The sequence below is a fragment of the Cynocephalus volans genome, chromosome 6, assembly GCF_027409185.1.
Source record: "Cynocephalus volans isolate mCynVol1 chromosome 6, mCynVol1.pri, whole genome shotgun sequence".
Classification (NCBI taxonomy): domain Eukaryota; kingdom Metazoa; phylum Chordata; class Mammalia; order Dermoptera; family Cynocephalidae; genus Cynocephalus; species Cynocephalus volans.
Window position 1 is genome coordinate 91953424 of NC_084465.1, and position 21193 is coordinate 91974616.

General features: G+C 42.0%; 1 protein-coding gene across 2 annotated transcripts; it reads left to right on the plus strand.

Moving 5' to 3' along the window:
* The first annotated feature begins 14237 nt into the window (after nt 1-14237).
* PRR15 (proline rich 15) lies at nt 14238-17833 on the plus strand. 2 transcript variants are annotated; one of them, XM_063100858.1, is made up of 2 exons: nt 14238-14307; nt 16038-17833. In XM_063100858.1, exon 2 carries the CDS (start codon nt 16148-16150, stop codon nt 16511-16513), a length of 366 nt encoding a protein of 121 aa, XP_062956928.1. In that variant the 5' UTR covers nt 14238-14307; nt 16038-16147; the 3' UTR covers nt 16514-17833. The 2 variants fall into 2 exon arrangements, with proteins under 2 accessions (XP_062956928.1, XP_062956927.1); XM_063100857.1 differs by lacking the exon at nt 14238-14307 and adding an exon at nt 15799-15866.
* Nucleotides 17834-21193: the final 3360 nt, after the last annotated feature.

Sequence of the window (21193 nt, forward strand, 5' to 3'; positions counted from 1 at the left end):
CGATGCCCATAAGTGCAATTGCTGGATCATATTTGCATGTTCGGTTTTTAGGAAACTGCCAGACTGCTGTCAAGAGCAGCTGCACCATTTTACGTTCCCACCAGCAACATGCAAGTGATTCTGTTTTACACGTCCTCACCAATGTGGTGTTGTTGCTATTTTCTATTTTACCCACTCTGATAAGTACATGTTGACATCTCATTGTGGTTCTAATTTGCAGTTCACATTAATGATGTTGGACATCTTTTCATGTGCTTGTTTGTCACCTATATCTCCACCTTAGTGAAATGTCTGTTCCTGTCTTTTGCCCATCTTATAATTGGATTATTTGTTTTTTCACTGCTGAGATTTCAGAGTTCATTTGCAAACATTTTCTCCTACTCAGTAGTTTGTCTTTTCATCCTCTTAACAGAGTTTTTTTTAGAATTCAAGTTTTTTGGGTTTTTTTAAATTTTGATGAAGTTCAACTTAGTAACTTTCTGTTTTATGGATGGTACTGTTAGTCATGTCTAAGACCTAGATCCAACAGATGTTCTATATTTTCTTTTAAAAATTTTATAGTTTTGCATTTAAGCCCATGATCCATTTTGAATTAATCACAGTATATTATATGTGTTTATGTCAAGGTTCATTTTCTGCCTATGGATGTCCAATTGTCTCAGGACCATTTGTTGAACAGACTGTTTATCCTTCCTCCATTGCATTACTTCTGCTTCTCTGTCAAAACTTACATTCTAAATACCCCCCCACACATGCTTATTTTTCTCCATAGCACTTTTCACCTAATAAGTATTTTACTCATTTTGATCTGTTATCTGTACCCACCACAATTCCCCAAAAGAATGTAAATTCCATGAGGGCAAGGTTTTTGTCTTTTTTATTCATTAGTACATATCAGTGATTGATACCTATAGGTGCTCAAAAAATAGTTGTTGAATGGATAAAAAAGGAAAACAAACAGTGAAACATAAAAACTTTTCTGCAACTAATATCTAAAAATGTTGAATGAAATAAAATGTAAATTTTTTTTAATTGCAGAGCTAATCTCACAAGAAAGTGAACCCCAAGGTCCCAGAGAGAAGTGAAACCTAGAAGGGAGGTGGTTAAGTTGACTCTGCAGCAACCCTCATGATGAGGCAGGAGGCAGTTCTGACCCCACTTACAACTAAAAGCTTAGTTTTTAGTATGAGGTGAGGCTTAAGTCTGTAAAAGTATGAACATGGAACTGAAACCACTGCATAAAGCCAGGACATTCAAATAGACCTGCGACCTAGATAAATGAAGACCAGGAAAACATCGTTCTGTGAAAAACAGAGTAGGTAGGTTAGGGGAAAAAAAGTCTCCCTCCATATGAAATCAAACCTGTAGCTCACGAAGTTTTGAAGACCAAATTTATACTATCCATTTGGTAGGAGAAAGCCCAAGTTAAAGAAACTAACAAGAATTAGCCCTAGACTGATTGAAATTTCTGGGTCTTGGCAGAGGAGAGGTACATGATGATACAGACCACACAAAACTCCCATGGGAAAAAATTATTCCCAATGAAGATAAGCTCACAATTAAAACTCACAACTGAGATAAAGATCTGAAACGAGCAAGAATAAGCAGATACAGTAAATAGCAGGATTAGCTCTTGATAGAGTTTGGATGTGTTGTCCCTACAAAACTCATGCGGAAATCTAATCTCCAGTGTGACAGTGTTGGAAGCTGTTTTAGTCATGGGGGCAGATCCCTCATGAATGGATTAATGCTCTCCCTGAGGGAGGGGGGCCGAGTGAGTTCTCACTCTATTAGTTCCCGTAAGAGCTGGTTGTTTACAAGACCCTGGCACCTCCCCTCTCTCTTGCTTACTCTCACCATGTGATCTGCTTGTACCTGCCAGCTGCCTGCCACTTTCTGCCATGAGTAGAAGCAGCCTGAGGCCCATGAAAGATGCAGCTGTCCCAGAATCGTAAGCCAAATAAACCTCTGTTCTTTATAAATTACCCAGTCTCAGGTATTCTGTTACAGCAACACAAACTAATACAGCCTTCAACAAAGTGAAGGTATTAGAACAATAACCTAAAACATTGTAAGATAAGTATGTTCAAAATGATTAGAGAGGAAAAACAAAAGAACATACACTATAACAAAAGAATAAAAACATGATAAAACAGATGGAATTGAATATACTGAATATAATTTTTTAAAATAGTCAGTGAGACTATTTAATGAACAGATTAAACAGAAGGTTGACCTTTACTTAAGAGGCAGATCTGAGAGAATGAACTAGAAAGCAAGACAGAAGAATCTAACAGAGGGAGCAAACCAGAAAAGAGTAAGATGCAGGATACAAAATCAGGGAAGAGACAAAGGGACTCTCCAGAACGAGGGTAAAAGGAGATCCCAGGAGGATATCTGTGTACTTGGCATGGAGGGCAAACAGCCCAGACTAGAACGGTGTGGCTTAAGAGGAAGATACATCGAGGACTGCCACCACTCTGGCTTCTGCCACTGTACCCTCTGATGACGTATGTGTCGAAACAAGCCCGTCCACCAGGACAGAGGGGGCCTTGCAATCCAGGGATGGGGAATACAGCCTAGGAATTCCTAGGAGGAGGTTGTGCAGCTGTCCAGAGAGAACTCAGTCCATATTGAAGGAGAAGGGAGGTGTCCAAGAAAAACAAAAATATTATTGGCGTGACTGGTCTTGTGGAGGAGCGTACCAAAAAGCCACTGGAAGGTGTAGAAAGAATCAGAAATTGGGTCAAAGATAAGCAAATTGAAAAGGGGGAAAAAAGAGACCATCATTAATATCAGGAAAAGACAAAAAAAATTAAACAGTAAATGTACATCTGTATACTACAACACTTAGCCTGAACAATATTTGCATAGGCACAATAATATGAACACAAAATAGTCAATTACACAAAAGCTGTAATTTAATATTCTCTAGTGGGATTGTGGGAGGGGGAAGCAGAAGTCATGGTGGTATAAGAGAATTAAATTCTTAAATGCCATCATAAGAAGTTCACAGAATGTCTAATACTGTAAATCAAAAGAAAGCATAATGTACACATTATTTAGAAATATGGAGATAAGTAAATGCCAAAAATAAAAAGTCAAAATTGTCGGAAGTGGTGGATAAAGGGGACAGAACAAAGGAAGGAGGTAAGAAACCCCTATAAGCTACAAGCTCTTTATTATGTGACTTCTAAACTTAAAGACATGTATTACTTTAGTAAAATAAACACTGATTTTTTAAAAACAAAAAGAAAAAGAGACAGTGCCATGTTGTCTGAAATAGCAGAGACAGGATGCTCCTGTTCTTTTTCTCCTGGTATGATTCAGCGACACAGGTTATGTATTAAGATTCCAGGAACTAATGGAGCAGCACGTGTTAAGCATATTCCCTGGCTTGTGCCCCAGCCACAGTCTGGTAGTGACCTTACTTCTAAGGATTTTCTCTTGCAATTTGTTAATCCTTTTCTTGTATTGTTGCTTTCAAGTTTAACTGAGCACACTTCCTCCTTTAACTACAGATAATGTAATTTTGGTGCTGAAAGGATAAAGAGCATTTGAATCACATACAAAAAACTTCTGCTTGATTTGATCTAATCATTGTGTGTTCCTGAAAACAGATTAGCAAATTGTTGTATATTAAATACTCTACTGTAAATTTCAACATTATGTTCTTGGAGGGGGGAGGAGAACTGGCCCCAACCAACAATAATGACAGTGCTCTTTAAGACTTTCTACCATTGGAAAGTAGATTTCAAAAAGCATTTGGAATGTATAGATTTGTAGAGTTTGTTTACTTAATTTTCTCACAGAGCCAATGAAAGAAATTCGTCAAGAAGAAATGAGCACTTACTGAGTGTCTATGATGTGTCAGGCACTGTGCTAGGGACTCTACTAAATCTATCGTCTACTTTAATCCTGGCAACCACCACAGAAGTAGATGGAATTATTTCCACTTTACTTGTAAGGAAACCAGAGCCTAATGTTATTAACTAATTTTCCCGAAGCCACACAGCTAGTAATTCAAACCAACCATCAAGTCTTTACACAAGAAATGTATATAATTACAATGCCCAGGGTTAATTTGAGCTTTATTTTGAGTGCTCTGTGATTCTGTAGGGCTTTAATGCTTCAGCAACCACATATGATTTAGTATTGTTTTGAGAGGGAAACTTTGAAGACAATGACCTAGTGAGAATTTTTAAAGTATGACTATCTCTTCTGATGTAATAGACTTGATACCAACAAATGTTTATTGATCCAATGATTAACTACATGGCAATGTGTGATTTAAATGGCCATATTAGAAGAACACTGTAACAAGGACAGAGTAACTCAAATGGAATCAAAATAACCCCATCTCTTATGGTCTTGTGACCTTGAGCAAATTGCTTCAGCTTTCTAAGATTAAACTCTAGGACTGGTAGTTTCTATTTCTCAGGGTGGCTATGGCCATTAAAAGTGAAAAGTCCACAGTAAGAATTCAAAATTTACTATTATTATAAAGGGTTCATAGCTGCAGCTGAAGCATTCCCTCTCACTATGTACATGAAATTACATTGAATGCATGAACCTGAATGTTTGCTAAGTGAGAATGCACAGGAGATCTCTTGTGTTAGCACTGAGCAGAGAGGAGCTCCCAAAACTTGGCTGAGCCTCCCCTGACAGACTGTGAATTAGGAAGGCAGCTATTTTGTAAGGATTACCAACTATGTAAGTTTGACATTGGCTTTGACACAGGTGAGGAAACCAAAAGTTCATTCCCTGCATCATGTTACCCTTCCATCAGATATCTACCTTCTACCTGTGCACATGTGATGTAATGTGCTGACATATAGACAAACCACAAAAGAGAAAATACCACATGGCAAACACAGCATAACCAAACCAACATTTGAAAAGGGAAATGAACAACAGCAGATAGCAGGTCACCTTTTAAAGGAACTAGGCTAGCCCAGCCCTGACCTGGAACCAGATGACAGCTAGAGATCATTGTCTTGGATGGTAACACATGACTTTTACTTACATCAATAATTTTCTAACAAATAATAAAGTTGAATTATCTTTGTTTTCTGAGAGAGTCTGGATGTTTTGTAGAGCCTTATTCCAGGATTTCATGTCCTCCAGATAATTTATTTATTCCCTGAGTACAATATTTAATAAAATCTCAAGCAGCCTTTCTATGATATTACATTATCCCACCCCATGTGTATCCTACCACCTAACTCCATCTCTTCCAAAGTATATTGCACCATGATAGTGTTCTTCCAATCTGGCAACAACAAAACCAAAACCTTATCAAATACTTTGGTCTACCTACTGTATTCACATATAATTAAAGAAATCACGATGTTATTACATGTACTGATGAATGTGAACTGTATTTCACTGCCACTTTTATTGCATTTCTTTCTGCAAGTCATATTATAACCAGCAGAGCAATTTTATTTACTCACTCTATGGTAACTCACTCAACAATACTGAGAACTGTTATTGCTGGGCACCATGCCAGCTGTTAAAGATTCATTAGCTTCACATCTTAGTGCTCATGGAGAGACACAGAGCATAGGGATCAGTGAGGTCTCTGACTCCCAAGCCAGTCTTCTTGGGGTCGAATGCTGTTTCTGATCCTTACCTGCTGAGTGATCTTAGGAAAGTAACTTTAGTTCCCTATATCCCAGTTTCCTCATCTGTAACAATAATAGTGTCTATTTCATAGGCCTTTTAGGAGGAATAATATTTATATTGCATTTATTATGTTTATACAGTTTATTATGGAGCTGTACCTAGTACATGAGCAATATCATATAAATGATCATTAAATAAAATGGAACTCATTTTGTATTGGGGGAATCAGATAATAAATACATAAATAAATAAGAAAATTATAGTCTAGTCAAGGGGACACAGATCAAGCAAGCCATTTACAATATGATTTAAAAATAGTGGCAGGCTAGGCTACTTGGATAAATTCTCCTGCTGAAAACTACTGATCACAAAAAACAGCTTCAGTTTTGATGGCTGCTGGAGAAAAAGGGACAGAATTATAAGCCTAGGGTTTATCTAAAGCAGAGAGATTAGTAGGAGATCCTCCCCTTATTAAGGCCCCAAATGATTTCCAAGTCAGGGTATGGGAAAACCAGAAGTAAACTATGCCCACATCCACCCACAGGTCTGCATGGACTGTTCAGTTACTTTGTCATGAAAAGATCTGGAGGGGGAGGGAGGAAAAGAATTAATGGACTTGTCCCTTGAAGGATGTGACAATGGACTAGTGCTTACATGGATCTATTGTTTTCATTGTCCAAAAAACCTCAAGCCATGAGCTTAGTTTAAAGTGCTCCTGTCTGGTAGCGCCCCTAAATCTTGAAAATCCTGTCTAGAATAAGCACCTTTGCATTAGGCCTCAAATTTTCCTACAAGTAATTTTTTGAGGAAAATGGGGAACACACAAAGAATACCCAAGAGTGTGAGCTTGCAGGAAAAAAAGAAAAAAACTATGTTGATTATATTTAAAGAAGAAAACACAAGTGTAAAAATATCTTCAAGGAATAGAAAACTATAAATAGTGACCTAGCATATTTGAAATACAACTAAATAGAATATTTAGAAAAGAAAATGAAAGTTAAAGTGTATAAATTAATGGAGGTATTTAACAGCTATTCAGATGCAGCAGGAGAGAGGATTAATAAATTGTCATGTAGATCGGAAGAAATTATGCAGAAGGCATCACAGAGGGAAAAAAATGGGAAATATGGGGTAAGTAAGTTAAGGAGCATGATGGAATAAACTGAGAATGTATAACAAATGTTTAATTGGAATTCCAGGAAGAGAAAATGGGGCAGAGATAATGTTTTGAAGAGATAATAACTGAAAATGTTCTAAAACTGAATTAAGAAGCAAATAATCCCAAACAGCATAAAAATAAAAAGAAACCCATACTCAGACCCATCACAGAGATACTGAAGAAAACCCAAGGCAAAAAGAAAAATCTCAGCAGCAAAGGAAAATAAAATAAAATTAAAAGGCCCAGTTACCTTCAAAACAGGGACAGACTGACAGCTGACTTCTCAACAGAAATAATGTAAGCCAAAAGACAGTTAAATAATATGTATATTCAATGGGCTGAAAAAAAATAACCACTAGCCAAAAATTCTATACACACCAAAATATTATACCAGACTTAGGACAAAATATCAGACAAAAACTAAAACTACCACTATCAGATTCTCACTAAAAGAAAATCTAAAGAATGCATTTCAGAAAGAAGTACTACCAAATAGAAAGTATAAAATACAAGAAGGAATAAAGAGCAAAAGTAGAATGTAAACCACTAACTGAATAAAATAACAACAATCTTTCAAAATTGCACTATGAAAGTACAATATGGCTTTGTTGGGGGTAAGTGGGTCATCAAGGAAGATTTCATTGAGTGTGATAGATATCAGTGTGGCTGGAGAGCAGTGTGATGGGAGGAAAGAAATGAGGTGTTGCTGAGAATTAAGTCAGACAGCTCACACAGAGTTACATCATACGGGCCTTGTGAGTCATGTCAGCTCTTTATCCCAAGTACAAGGAAGCATCATCGAGGGGTGTAAGAAGGGAGATAATTTTTAAATGAGTACTCTGCATTCCATAAGACACAGGATAAAGCAGGGTGAAAGAGGACAAAGGTTTGCAGTTAGGATGTTTTTGTGGCTCCAGTTGAGAGACAATGATAGTTTAGATTATGGACGAGCAATGGAAATGGACGGTGACAGATGCATGCAAGAGGCATTTAGGAGATAAAGTGACAGGCTTTGAGACACGTTTGGATATGACAGTGAGCAGAAGGAAGATCCAAGAAGGACACTGTTATAGACTGAATGCTTACGTCCCCACAAAATTCATATGTAGAAACCTAATGCCCAGTGCAATGGTATTTGGAGGTGGGGCCTTTGGGAGGTGATCAGGTCATGAGGGCTTGGCTCCCATAGGTGGAATTAGTGCCCTTATGAAAGAGACCCCAGACAGCTTCCTCACCCCTTCTGCCACTTGAGGACACAGCAAGAAGACAGCAGCCTATGAATCAGGAAGTGGGTCTTCACCAGACACTGAATCTGGTGGCACCTTGATCTTAGATTTCACAGCCTTCAGAACTGTGAGAAATACATTTCTTTTGCTTACAAACCACCTAATCCGTGGTATTTTGTTATAGCAGCCTGAAGGGACTGAGACAGTTGCCTTGGTTTCTGGTTTGTGCTACTGCATAGATGTGGTGCCAGTCACTTACACAGAGGGTGCTGGAATAAGGGCAGGTAAGGGAAGTGGGAGATGATGTTAGACGATGATGTTTTACATTTATTTAGCTTGATATGCCTTTAAGACAGCCAAGCAGAAATGTCAAGAAACTGGGTAAATACTCAAGTCTGGAATGCAGAGGAGAGACCTGAGCTAAAGATATACATTTGAGAGTTAACTTCATAGAAATGGTACCTAAAGCCATGGGCATGGTAAAGATGATAAGAAGAGGACTCAGAAATCTAACATCGTTGTGTTTAAAAGCTCAGGCTCTGGAGTCAGATTGCCTGGTTTTGAATCCTGTCTCTACCGCCACAAGCTGTTTTGCCCTCTCTGAGTACCATTTACATCCTCTGTAGAATCATTAGTACTTGCTATGAGGACTAAATGAGATAATACAGACAGTCTCTGACTTACAGTTGGAATTATGATTTTTCGACTTTACGATGGTATGAAACCATCCTGCTTTTCACTTTCAGTACAGTATCCAACAAATTACATGAGATATTCAACACTTTATTAAAAAATAGGCTTTGTGTTAGATAATTTTGCCCAACTGTAGGGTAATGTAAGTATTCTGAGCACATTTAAGGTGGGCTAGGCTAAGCTATGATGTTTGGTAGGTTAGCTGTATTAAATGCATTTTTGACTTATGATATTTTCAGCTTATGATGGGTTTATCAGGACATAATCCCATCATAAGTCAAGGAGCATGTGTATGTAGAAAGTACCTGTCATGTTACCTATCTCATAGTAACAGTTCAAAATATGTTAGCTCTATTGGTAATATCAACTGGGAAGAAGATAGACTGGCAAAGGAGACATCAAAGGAGCAGCCAGAGAGAAAAAGAAAAACAATTGGAAATGTTTTGAGGAAGAGTCAACAGTATTGATGGTGCAGACAGGTCAAAAAGATGAGGATTGACACATGTCCTCTAAATCTGGGGACCTTAGAGAAGCCATGTTAGTGGAAGTGGTGGGCAGATGCCAGACTGGAGTGAGTTAGGGTGAGAAATGGAGACAGCCAAGTGTAGGTAACACATCTGAGAGCCAGACTAACAAGGGGAGAAGAAAGACAGGTTCCTAGCGAGGAGGAGAAGGAGGGCCAAGGAGTGCCCTTACTGGCAGAAAGAGGCACCAACAGATATCTCCACTGGCCTCCACCGGAGGTGGACCTGGGAGGTAGCGAGTTCCTCATCACCAGAGCTGTTCACACAGAAACTGGACAACCATTTGCTGAAGAAGGTGCACAGAGAGGCTGACAACTCCCACAGCAGTGATTCAGATCCAGGGGTAATGAGACAAAGGGACTAGGAATGGCAGGAGTCAGAAGAGTCGGCAGGCGTTGACTGAACTGCAGAGAGATGTTGCACTGGACAAATGAGTCTTGCTTAGGTGAAGCTCTCAGGTGAGGCATGTAAAACTGAAATGACTAGTGATATTTTGAGACTATAATTATTGAATTCCTAGATATGCATTCATGTTAACCTGATGATTTTTATAAACAAAATCCAACAATGCTGATGTTAATATACAGAAAGGAAAAAGAAACAGTCAACTACAGTACAATGATGACTATAAAGGAAAAGAACAGGGGAGATACATATCTCATTTTGAAAGGATAGAAGTGTCCATAAAAGAAAGGAAAGAAGGAAAGGAGGGAAACAAAAGGAAAGGCAGAGGAGGAGAAGTATGCAAAGAGTAAATATGTGAAAATAGGAGGAAAAAAAGAACAAAATGACTAACACCAAAACATTAACCATGGTTATCCATGAATGGAAAGAACAAAGCTGATTTTTTCTTTCTTCACTTCGATTAGCAATATTTTTAAAATTTTCTCATTGTGTTTTTCCTTTGCCCAGTTCCCACTCCAGATGCTTAAAAGGAAAATCATTGATTTCCCAGCCTCCCGTGCGACGGTGGGTTTGCTAGGACAGCAAATGCCAGGTTTAACCTATAAAATTCTGGTTTTAATTCCTAGTATGCAATGCTTGCCCTCTAAGAATTCAATCTCTATTATCTTTGAGTGTAATCATTTATTGCACTTAAAATTTCACCTGAAAAAGAATTTATTTTTTTAAAAAAAGAAAAATAAAAAAGATGTCCTTACCTAAATTATCAACATATTTTTGAAAAATAAAAGTGACAAGATAAAATATTATTAAGAAATGTAAGCATTGTCCAATCTAAACATATTTAAATACTGTAACATTAAAAGTCACCTACTATTATTTGGGTCGATAAACCAACTTTTAAACACATCTTCTCTGTATGGTGTTCAGCCTAACAATACAGAACTGTAGGGCCAGACCATGTTCTTTTTATAGAACTAAATAATATGATTGCTGGATCAATAGTTACAGAAAACAACTATATTTGTAACACTAACCCTCTGTGTGTATGTGTGTTTTAGCATGGGGGTTGTTATGAAAATTTTTAGCGATGCAAAATTCTTACAGTTCCAGATGCAAACAATGGAGCAAAATAAGTCTGAACTCTTTTGGTTCAAAACTGTCTTTAAAAGTCAGAGATGACATCTCAGATAATCTGATGAACCTCATCTTTTGGAATTACCCTGTTTGTTCATCTGTGCATGACACACACTTCTTTCTCTATTCATTCCCTTAACTCTAAGCCTTTTCAGTGAAATTTCCTTGTTTTACAGATGCATTCTCTGCCTTTAAAAACTTTCCCATCATTTAAACATTTCATTAAGTACTCCTTCTTCTGTGAAGAACTTTTCAGATTGGTCAAAAATAAAATAAAGTGACACCACTTTTTTCCCTTTTGAATCATATCATTTTTTCCTATAACTATAATTGTCTATATTATGTAGGAATGGGTTTGGCTGCATGTAACAGAAAACTGTGTTAAATCTGTGGTTAAATTATAGGAATAGGTATTATCTCACTGAACCAGAATTCTACAGGTAGGTGGTTCCAGGGTTCTCTCAGTGACATCATCACTGGTATCATCAAGGACCCAGACACTTTCCACACTCGCATGCCATCGTCTTTAGCATGTTGGCTTTTATTCCCATGCCTGTTGCCTCACCATTGCAAGATGGTTGCTACAACACCAGACATCATATCCTCACACTTTGCTTAAATGCAAGAATCGAGGGTGTGGCAAAAAATATTCTTCTCTCAGAAGGTCTGCCCTCTATTTGTGGAAGAAGCATTTCTAGAAGTTCTCCTTACAGCCCTATAGGCCAAAACTGGATCACATGACCACTCCTAGTTGCAAGAGAGGCTGTGAAAATCTCTCTCCCTTTTAAACCTCCAGTCAAACTCTGCCTCTGCTTTTATATGAATTAAATGAAATCATGCCCTGTTGATTCGAACTCCAACACCTCTTTCACATCCATCTAATTCTCTTCACCCTCCACTGACACCACCATACTGTGAGCCATCAGCATATCCCACCTAAAGTACTCCAACAGTTCCTAACTGGTTTCCCTGGAGGCTCATCTTATCTCCTCTACCATCCACTCTTTACTGTGGTGATATTTAAATGCAGATCCCATCACGTCACCTCCTCTTTGAGGGATTACGGTCCTGAATGAAGTGGTCATACCCGCCTTCCCAGCTCCATCTCCGGTGGTGCCTCAGCTCACAATGCTCACTCAGATCACACAGGCCTTTTCTTGACTGCTCAAGAATCCTAGAATCCCCAGTGCTCCTTCACACCTCAAGGCTTCTGTGCATGCTCTCCCCCTGTCTGGAGTGCTCACCCACCCCCCACCTTTTATGTCTCCACTTAAAAGTCTTCATTGCATGGAAGGGTTACTTGTCAGGTGTTGTTATTAGATCAATGAAACAGGACAGAAACATTCAAAGCTGTTTAGTATAAATGGAGAGGGAATGTAAGAGAATCAGTTTTTTTATTTCAGCAGTTAGAGGTTCATTTATTAAGAAAATGCTGGCCCCTATGTTAAAATCACACTAGATGAGGAGCCATTTGGTAGTACTAAATTCCTTTTCCTAAATATCTTCATTTTTCTCCCCCTATGGTCAACAATGCAGCAACCCAGATCCAAAACTTCCTAGTGGCGACGACACCTTACAGGATGAGGGCATTCCTCCATGATTCAATGTCTTCATCTGTAAAGTAATGGCACTATAACGCATTGTGTCCTATCCTCCCCGCAGAGTTGGTGGCCTGTCTTTGTTTGGTCCTAGTGCTGTGACTGAACGTTTATACTTTAAAACTAATGCCAAGAAATATACAAAAATGCATCACTTTCAAATACACACGCTGTGCATATAAAAATTCAAAGCGCTGGCGGCTCAGCCCACTTGGTTAGAGTGGTGCTAACACCAGGATTCCCGGTTCCATCCCTGTACCGGCCAGAAAAGAAAAAATAAAAATAAAAATTTAAAGAATCCCAAACTAAGAAGTTAGTCCTATAAAGTATTCATATTCTTTTCTTTTTCAATGCACTGAAACACTCTTTAAATATTTCTACTTATTCTATATTGCAAGTTATTTGCGTTAGACATTACATCTTCATTACTTTTATGCTGCAGAAAGTCCTCAGAACAAAGATGCTCAGACATCCGCGGCTCCATACGCCGTCCTTCAGAGGGGTTCTGCTTGTCTGTGAGTAGAACGAACATCAAAATAGTTCTTTGAAAAAGAGGAGCACCTTGGCAGATGAAGCAAGCTGCACCTCTGCCTTCATCAGTGAATATGCTCTTCGACAACACCTTTCCGTCAAGCTAATAAAAAGCGCCGACATGTGACCAGAAGCAAAAGCGCCCAGAACCTTTACTTACTTCCTGCAGTGGCTCGAGGTTAGACTTATATTCCCCTAGTGGGGTGACAGTCGTGGACTTCCAGACCTAAAAGAAGGAAATCCACATCCTCAGTCCTGTTAAGAGCCCGAGACCGGCAGGCTGCGGTATAACGTGGTTGTTCAGACCGCGGAAGCAGGAGTCAGATCCCCCGGATTCCAACCCCGCTCTGCCACGATCCAGCCCGGCAACTCTGAGCAGCAGCGTAACCGTCCGGTGCTCGGGTTTCCTCGCCACCTGAGGATAACAATAGCACCTACCTCCTCGGGTTGTTTTGAGGAGTAAATGAGTTAATCCACAGAAAGCGATTGGAACAGCGCCCGGCTGGCACACGGCGAGCTCAACTAAGGGCGCCTGAAACTCTCCAATATTCTGTCCGGGTGTGAATCAGCTCCTGTTAAGTTATAAAACTTGGGATCCCGGGACCCAGAGAGCAGGGGAGAAAAAGAAAACCGGGTCGGGGCAGAGGGAGAGCTGCGACGACATTCACCCAGTGGAGCCCACCCATAGCCCCGGTCGCCCGGTCTCCTGACTCCACCGTTTCTCCTCGAGACGAGTGAGTCCGGCGAGAGGCGCAGCGCCGCTTTTCTCCAATCAGACTCCTCAAGGCTGGCGCCACGTCTGCGACCCGATCCAATCTCGTTCCCTGGAGGGCGGGAACACGAAGTTCCTACCTGCACCTGTGGCCGCGGTGACCGCCTCCTGGTTATTTTTATTTATTTATTTATTTTTCTCCCCGCTGCCCCGGGGTTCTGGTTTCTCGAATCACTTGGCGAATAACCAGCAGGTGGGCAGATGTCTTTTCTCGGTCCCTCGGACGCGTAGGAAGGTTCAGTGCGCCAGAGGGAGCAGCCGGGGTCCCATCTCTCGGCGGCTCCCGGGCGGCGCTAGCTGGGAAGAGGGACACGCCCGAAAATGAAAGGCTATTAACCGGGAAGCCCTGCCTGGGCATTCACCTGGGGCAGGGAGTCTGGCAGCCTCTTGCCACGGCGCCCTCCAACCAGGGCCGACCGCTCTGTGAGCCCCGGGCTGCGGCCTCAGGGCGCAGAAGTTGGAGGTGCCAGGGGAGACCAGCAGCAGCATTTGGTTTGGCTGCGCTGTGCAGATTCCGGTCTGTACACTTTCCAGAAGCCCGATCTCTCCAAGACTGCGCCGAGGATCGCCGCGCCCGGCTTCCAGGTTGCGCTGACAGCGCCGCACGGGGCCGTGGGGTCCTGGGAAGCCCGAGCAGGTGAGCGACCGGGGGTGGTTCTGCGTCTGAGCCGGGGTGTCACCCTGGGGTGCTGCCCCGCGCCTGCCAGACCCCGGCCTCCCAGCACCCTAGAAGCAAGCAAGCTGCGGGCGCCCTAGGACTGAGCTTTGCGTACGTTTGTGGGATTTACGATCTTTGCCTTGTGCAATTCGTACAAAGACCTTCCTTCTATGCACACAAAGATGATAATTGTGAAGAAGAAAGTGTAGGGTGGAGGACAGAAAGCAGCATCGGGACACCCCTCCACCACCATTAGTAAATACCCTGGGAGGTGCTTTCCCAGTCTGCAAAGTAGGAGGGAGTGGGACGTTTGCAAACCCAACTGCAAATTGTGCCTGAGGGTGTGGGTGCCTTTTGTACGGAAAGTACATTTGGCCATTTTTTGTTTATTGTTTTCAAGTCGCAGCCCGAGTGTGCCCTCGGGGCGTCCTGGGGAGGAGCCGGTGCCGCGGTTTCGGGGCGCAGCTGAGGCCGCCGCGCCGCCTCCCGTAGGCGCTCAGACTTCCTCTCCGCGGCGGTTTCGGGCGGAGAAGCTCCAACAACAAACGCCGCTGAAGTTTCCCTCTCCCGCGCCTTCGCGAATCCCAGGAGCGCCGGGCGCGTGGGCTGGGAAAGAGCCGAGCGGAAACCTGGAGAGGAGCCGCGGCGCGAGCGAGTCCTGCGCTTTGGGGGTGGGAGTGCCGCCCAGAGAAAGTGGGCTGAGCAGCCTCGCCTCCAGTGTTAGCCTCTGGTGCTGCTGAGCAGCCTTTTCGCCCCGCAGAGGAGGCATTAAAAGCTGGAGGAAGAAGCAAATGGTTCCGGAGTTCCTGCTGGAGCTCTCTCTCTCCTTTAGAGGAGGGAATTGCGTTAGGAAAAGAACGGGAGCCTTTAATTTGTAACTAAAAATCTCAAGACAAGTTGCGTAGTACATATACAGAACCAAGGGAAGAGGACATTCGCCACCTGGCCTCATCTCAACTGTCGACCGGGGGTGGCTTCATAAAGACGCGAGATTGGTCTCGGGAATAAAAGGAAGAGTAGGTGGGCGGTTTTCAAGAGAAGTTAAGTCTAGACATGCTCTGAAAGTCACAAGGCAGAAGTGGTTAAACGCAGAATTTAAAAGAAGCAAAACAAAAAAAAGCATGAGCGTGTCCCTCTCTCCTACTGGGGTATAGTCTCCGAAGTATGATCCTGGCACGAAAGTCTATGGGGGAACACCGTTGAGGGACACTTCGCGACTCTTTCACCGCGGTCATTGGTCGTTGCTCACGTAGAGTGGGGACGCACTTGGTTCCGAGCTCCCTCCTTCCAGGTGCTCAGCCGAAGGAAGGCCGTTGTGGGCTGGGCAGGTCACCCTCGGGCGTCCGTGTACAGTCACCGTGCGGACAGGACAGGCCATTTTCCCTCTCAAGCTGGGCTGATGCACATGGCTGAGAACCTCCTCGGGGTGCCCCTGGCGCGCTGTTCACCGCGATACCCCTGGAGGCAGGGCAAAGGTTGAGGGCAGCGAGTTCAAGACTCCGCCTCGAGATCGGGCGGTGGCGCCCTGGAGGCCACAGGTCCGCCGGCACCCTCGGGGGCAGAGCGGGGCCCACTGGGGGTTGCGCGGCCCCTGGCTCCGAGCTCCCTGACCCGGGCCCGACCGGTGCCGGGCCGGGAGCAGGGAGAATGGCTTTGGGGACACGTGACTTCGACCAACCCAGTAACCGAGTTTTGCTTTCTTCCCGCAGCCCGGGTGAGGGAAGTCGGAGAAGGGGGGAGTGACAGCCGGAGACCACGCGGGGACAGGGGCGGCCTCCGCGAGGCTCTTCCCCACGCGAGCGCCCCGGGCCGGCCGGCCATGGCAGACGGCGGCGGCACGGGCAGCTCGGGCCCCTGGTGGAAGTCGCTAACCCACAGCAGGAAGAAGAGCAAGGAAGCCACCGCGGGGGCGCAGCCTCCGGCCCAGCCCGCCCCCGGCGAGCCCGCGCCGCCTGGCAGCTCCCGGGAGAACCAGCACCCCGGTCTCCTCGGGGACGCCGCAGAACCCCACAAGCCAGACAAGCCGTGCGCGGAGAAGTCGGGCAACAGCCGCCGCAATTTGAAGATCTCACGCTCAGGCCGCTTTAAGGAGAAGAGGAAAGTGCGCGCCACGCTGCTCCCGGAGGGGGTCGGGTCTCCGGAGGAGGTGGACTTCCCTGGGGACCCCCACGAGGACAAGCAGTAGCCCGAGCGCCGCAGGACTGCCTCCCTGCCCACCTCAGTCCCCAACGCCGAGTTCTAAACCCGGGAATTCCGACCCGCCCGTGTACTTGGTGTCTCATCCCGCCAAGTTCAGAGTATTCGCACAGTGCCTCCACGATTTTATTTTTCAACTGAGTTTCCAATATTTCATGACTCAAGGATACATTAAATATTTATTTGTGGTAAGAGAAGATACCTGCCACTGAGGAGGTTGGCACAATAATTTTCTTCAAAAAGGTATGCTGAGGCCTCGCCCCTGGCTCGTGTCACCTGCGTGAGTGAGAAAGGGCCCTTGTCTCAAAGGCGTAGCTCATCTTGATCTCCTCTGCCCTGTCAAAGGAGGGAGGCAAATCCCAGTGCTGTTTTCAATGCCTGGGAAATGAAGTCTAGGGGTACTTCCGTAGACTTACACCTTAAGTGAAGGGGTGAGGAGAGAAGAGGCCTTCTCAAGTGAAAGGATTTTAAAGTAAGGCAGTTTTGCTTTTGATGTGGAACCACAGAACTGTAGTGCCTGTTTTCGTGTGGACGATTAAACTTGCACTGTAAGACTTAAGGTGACTTCTGTATTTTTTCCGTTCCAAGCTGAACCCCATCATCCTTACAAGCGAGCATGCAAAGTCCGAGGTGACAGAGTTAATCATTTGTCACACAGCATAACGGCTACCGTTGGAAAGCTTCAGGAAAGAGGACGTTTCTAGAAACCAGCAACAATTGGACTGGAACCAGTGAGCCACATATTCCTATTTACTAACAAAATTCAAGGGAGGAAGAGGTACTTCATTATTCCTAAACTCTCCTTTTATTTTACTTCAGTGCATTTTCACAGTGCTAGGAATACATCCTTTTCAGTATCATTGTTAACCTTACTGAGTACAATTGTCTGAAAATACTCAAACAAATGGACTGAACTCTTGGTTTGGGCAAAGCTGGCTTTTCTCCCACCCATTTACTTCAAAAGCTTATTTCTTTGGTCTGAAGTATGCATTTATCTAGTTTCAAAGCCTTTAGATCTACCAACCTGAAGATTCTTAACAAAAATCTACCTGTTTGCTTTTATTATGAACTTCAAGAAAAGGGGTAAACGAATACCACTTGCTTTCAACAAATTACAAGAGAGTTATTGTAGTCATTAAGAGGCACTGGGATCTTTTCCCACCACAATTCAGTTCATTTTTAAACATTCAGAAATGCGTAGCAGGGAAATTATGTTGATCAAAGTGTATATCTTTTTAGATAACAACAAGCAAGAACTTGATTAGAGGCTGTTTTTGTTTCTCTCGAATTAGTAATTTATAAAGTAGTAAAACATTGTTTAAAGAAATTTGAAGAAGAGGGCTAAAATGAATTTAAATTAGTGAATCAAGCTTGGGTACCGGCAAAATGATAGAGCTAACCATTTGATACGTGTAACCACATACCAAAGACTTCACTCTAAAGGAAATTGTTTACATGAGGATTATGAACACTTTACATTAAAAGAGAGAGTTTTTTGGTGTTTTGTTTTGTTAAGACTTTTTTGTTGTGTACTTAGAACTGGAAAGTATGTGACCAAAGTTTCATTAGAGTGGGCTTCCTCGATGAGGAAGACTTTACATTAATTTTAAATGGGCCTACCATCTCTAGATTCAAATGAATAAGTGGGAGTTGAGAACTTGAAGTCAAGAAGTTTATATTAAGAAAGGGGATTTGGGGCTGGCAGAGCAGTAGGAGTAAATACAGCAGATATTGTCAAACAAGGCTTTGGAAACCCTTCATAAGATAATCAAAATTAGAGTAGGTAAACTATCGAAATTGTTCTCTCCCTCACTCAGGAGGACGAATAGACTACCACTGTACCCATGTATAAAATTGTCTGCAATTGTGTAATTTTAAAATCTTATACTCTTTCATCTAGTTTTATTAAAGAACTTTTTTTCTTAAACGTTCCTTTAAATTTACAAGACATTGGTATTTTCCCAGGTTCTGGGTCTAGTTTTGGATTTCATCCAAGTCTACAATTGCTGCAGACAATCAATAGCATACATATAGTAGTGGAACTTATTAACATGACATCTTTACCCAACTGTTCTGAAAGAATTTAAAACCCATGCTAATGGCAATTATGACAGTAAATGCAATTCACAATCAGCCATTGAGGTTTGTAATTACATCGTTTTAAAGCAGTCCTAAATTATGCAGAGGGAGGAATACACTGATTTAATCCCAACTCGGTGAAATCAGAAACCAAGCAAAATTGGTGGGATAAAAAGATCATGAGTAAGAAGAGATAATTTGACGAAGTGTCTTGGAGGGATATATTTACTTTACATAGATTAATTATGTTCCCATAACATATACTGATTTAAAAAAATTTTAAACCTCAGGATAATTTATAGTAAATAAAAGGAAAATGTTGTTGAATTAAATTTGGAGTTAATTAGATTAGAAATTTTTGTTTTCTTTAAACCCCCTTACAAATGAAATTCCAATTACAAATTTAGAAACCATTAAAGAAATTTTAATACCATGCTTTCAAATGATATAAAAAGGGACAAAAATCTACTGGTGTGTTTGCTAAATATTTTCATAACCACAGTAATTATATACACAGTGTGGTTTTTGCCTCAGTGACTCTCCTTGCAAAGTCGGTGGCTGAGCAGTGACTCATATTACAGGTCACCTGAATGTCCCTTTGTGTTTGTACTTCTATTGTTCATCCCATTCTGGCTTGCATTTCAAGAGCATAAACTCAATTTTGCATATGCAGTTAGAGAATTCTGCTTTGAAACAAGTGAACCCAGCAACTCTGATCTTGCCAAGTCCTCAGTAGGGAATTAATTAAAAACCTAATGAGCAGTAGCATTGGCTAAAGCTTTGTCAAGAACAGGTTTTATCCTGAGGTGCAAAAAAGAAAAAATTGGTGCCTTGAGATAAATAAATGATAAATATGAGCAGAAAGAATTTCAAATAAAAGGTAAACCAGAAAGGAAGAAGTGAATGGACACTAATATTCAGTGACCACAAGGGATTTTTATGGAAAAAAGAGAATATTATTTTTCCCTAGCTGAAAAGACTAGAAACAAGCACACGAAGAGCTAACTTTATATAGTAAGGGAAACTGATTTTTTAATGTGTATTTTATTCCTGAAGTATCTTTTTATAACTATACAAAACTTTAGGAGATTCTTTCTTTGAATAAATTTGAGTTTATCTCATTGACAACTAGAAAGTGGGACCAGAGATATTTTATACACTTGCATGTCAACATACAAGTACCAAAGACTGGAAACCAGCGTGGAACTCAAGGCAAACTTCGTCATTAATAAGCTGGCTGTCACACTCCAACATGGGTCTTTTCACCTGTTCTCTCCAGTCCCATTCTCACCTTGCCTCCCAGCCATCCCACATCCTTTCCCAGGGGACTCAGGGACAGGGGACTCAGGGACGTGGAAGACAGGGTGCAGGAGGCCCGTGGGCCATCCCCAGCCTCCTGCAGGCACAGCATATTGCCAACCACTTTATCAGAAAATGGGCCTACAGATTTGGAACATGGGATGGACAGTGTTTGTGATGACAGAAGGTTGTCACTAAGGGGATAGAATGTAAGGAAAGTGCACAGGCCTTGCCTTAGGACAGTGACCATTTGTATAGAAATGGTGATAGCTATAGACCATGATAAACAAGACTCACGGCAGAATATAAGCCAACATTCTGGGTATTCAAAGCAAGGAATTCAACCATGCTTTCAAACCAAATTGTGTGCAGATGCAATGATGGACTCAAAATGACCATATCAAACTTGTTGTCATAACCTCTCACAATAGTGAGATCCATGAATGGAGTGCTTAATTCATGAAGTGTGGAACAAGACTGTTTACCCAGGAGTTGAACATTTCTGGCCCTAAAACTAGAAAGGTTCAGGTGAGAGAAGCTGAAGACCCCCGTACCTGAGCAGAGACACTGACTTGCTGGTTGAGTAGGGAATATGGGACCTCCCCATCCCTTTTTTGAAGGGATTTTCCTTGAGTTACAAGTATACTGGATTATAAATTTCTTTCCAATCAATAAGCATAACCATTGATTCATACCCTACAAGGATGGCAGCAGAAAGCTCCAGCTGTTTTCCAAGACACCTGAGTCTTCTCTCTGACTTGCTTTGCATAAGTCTTAGATGATTTGCCTGTCAGTGTACTCTCCTGCAAAATGAGGGAATAGAGTTTATATTCCACCTTTAAAACTCTCTTTTAGTACTCTGCTATTCTGAGCAACTGGTTGTAAAAGTTAACACATGTAAACATTCATTGTTTACTTTAAAACAAAAGGCACCAGCTGTCAAGTACTGGTTGTTAGGTGAGGAGATGGGAGAAAAGGAGAAGAAATATAAACTGTGGTATAAATGCTACCCCCATATTGTCATTTGGCCCAACAATTGGGGCAATCCTGCTCTATAGGAACATTGAGGCTCATTATTCATGTTCTGAGTCATATTGTGGAAAAGATATCTTACTATAGTAGTATATCAGCATTCAAAAAGTGTACTTTCGCATTTATTATTTCATTTGTTTCTCATAACTAGCTCTCAAGGGCCCAAAATCCTGCAATCCACGTGATTATCTACTCTTGCTTAAATTTGATTTTTCTATTCCCATTGATATTGTACTAGGTCAGGAAGGCTAGTACATCC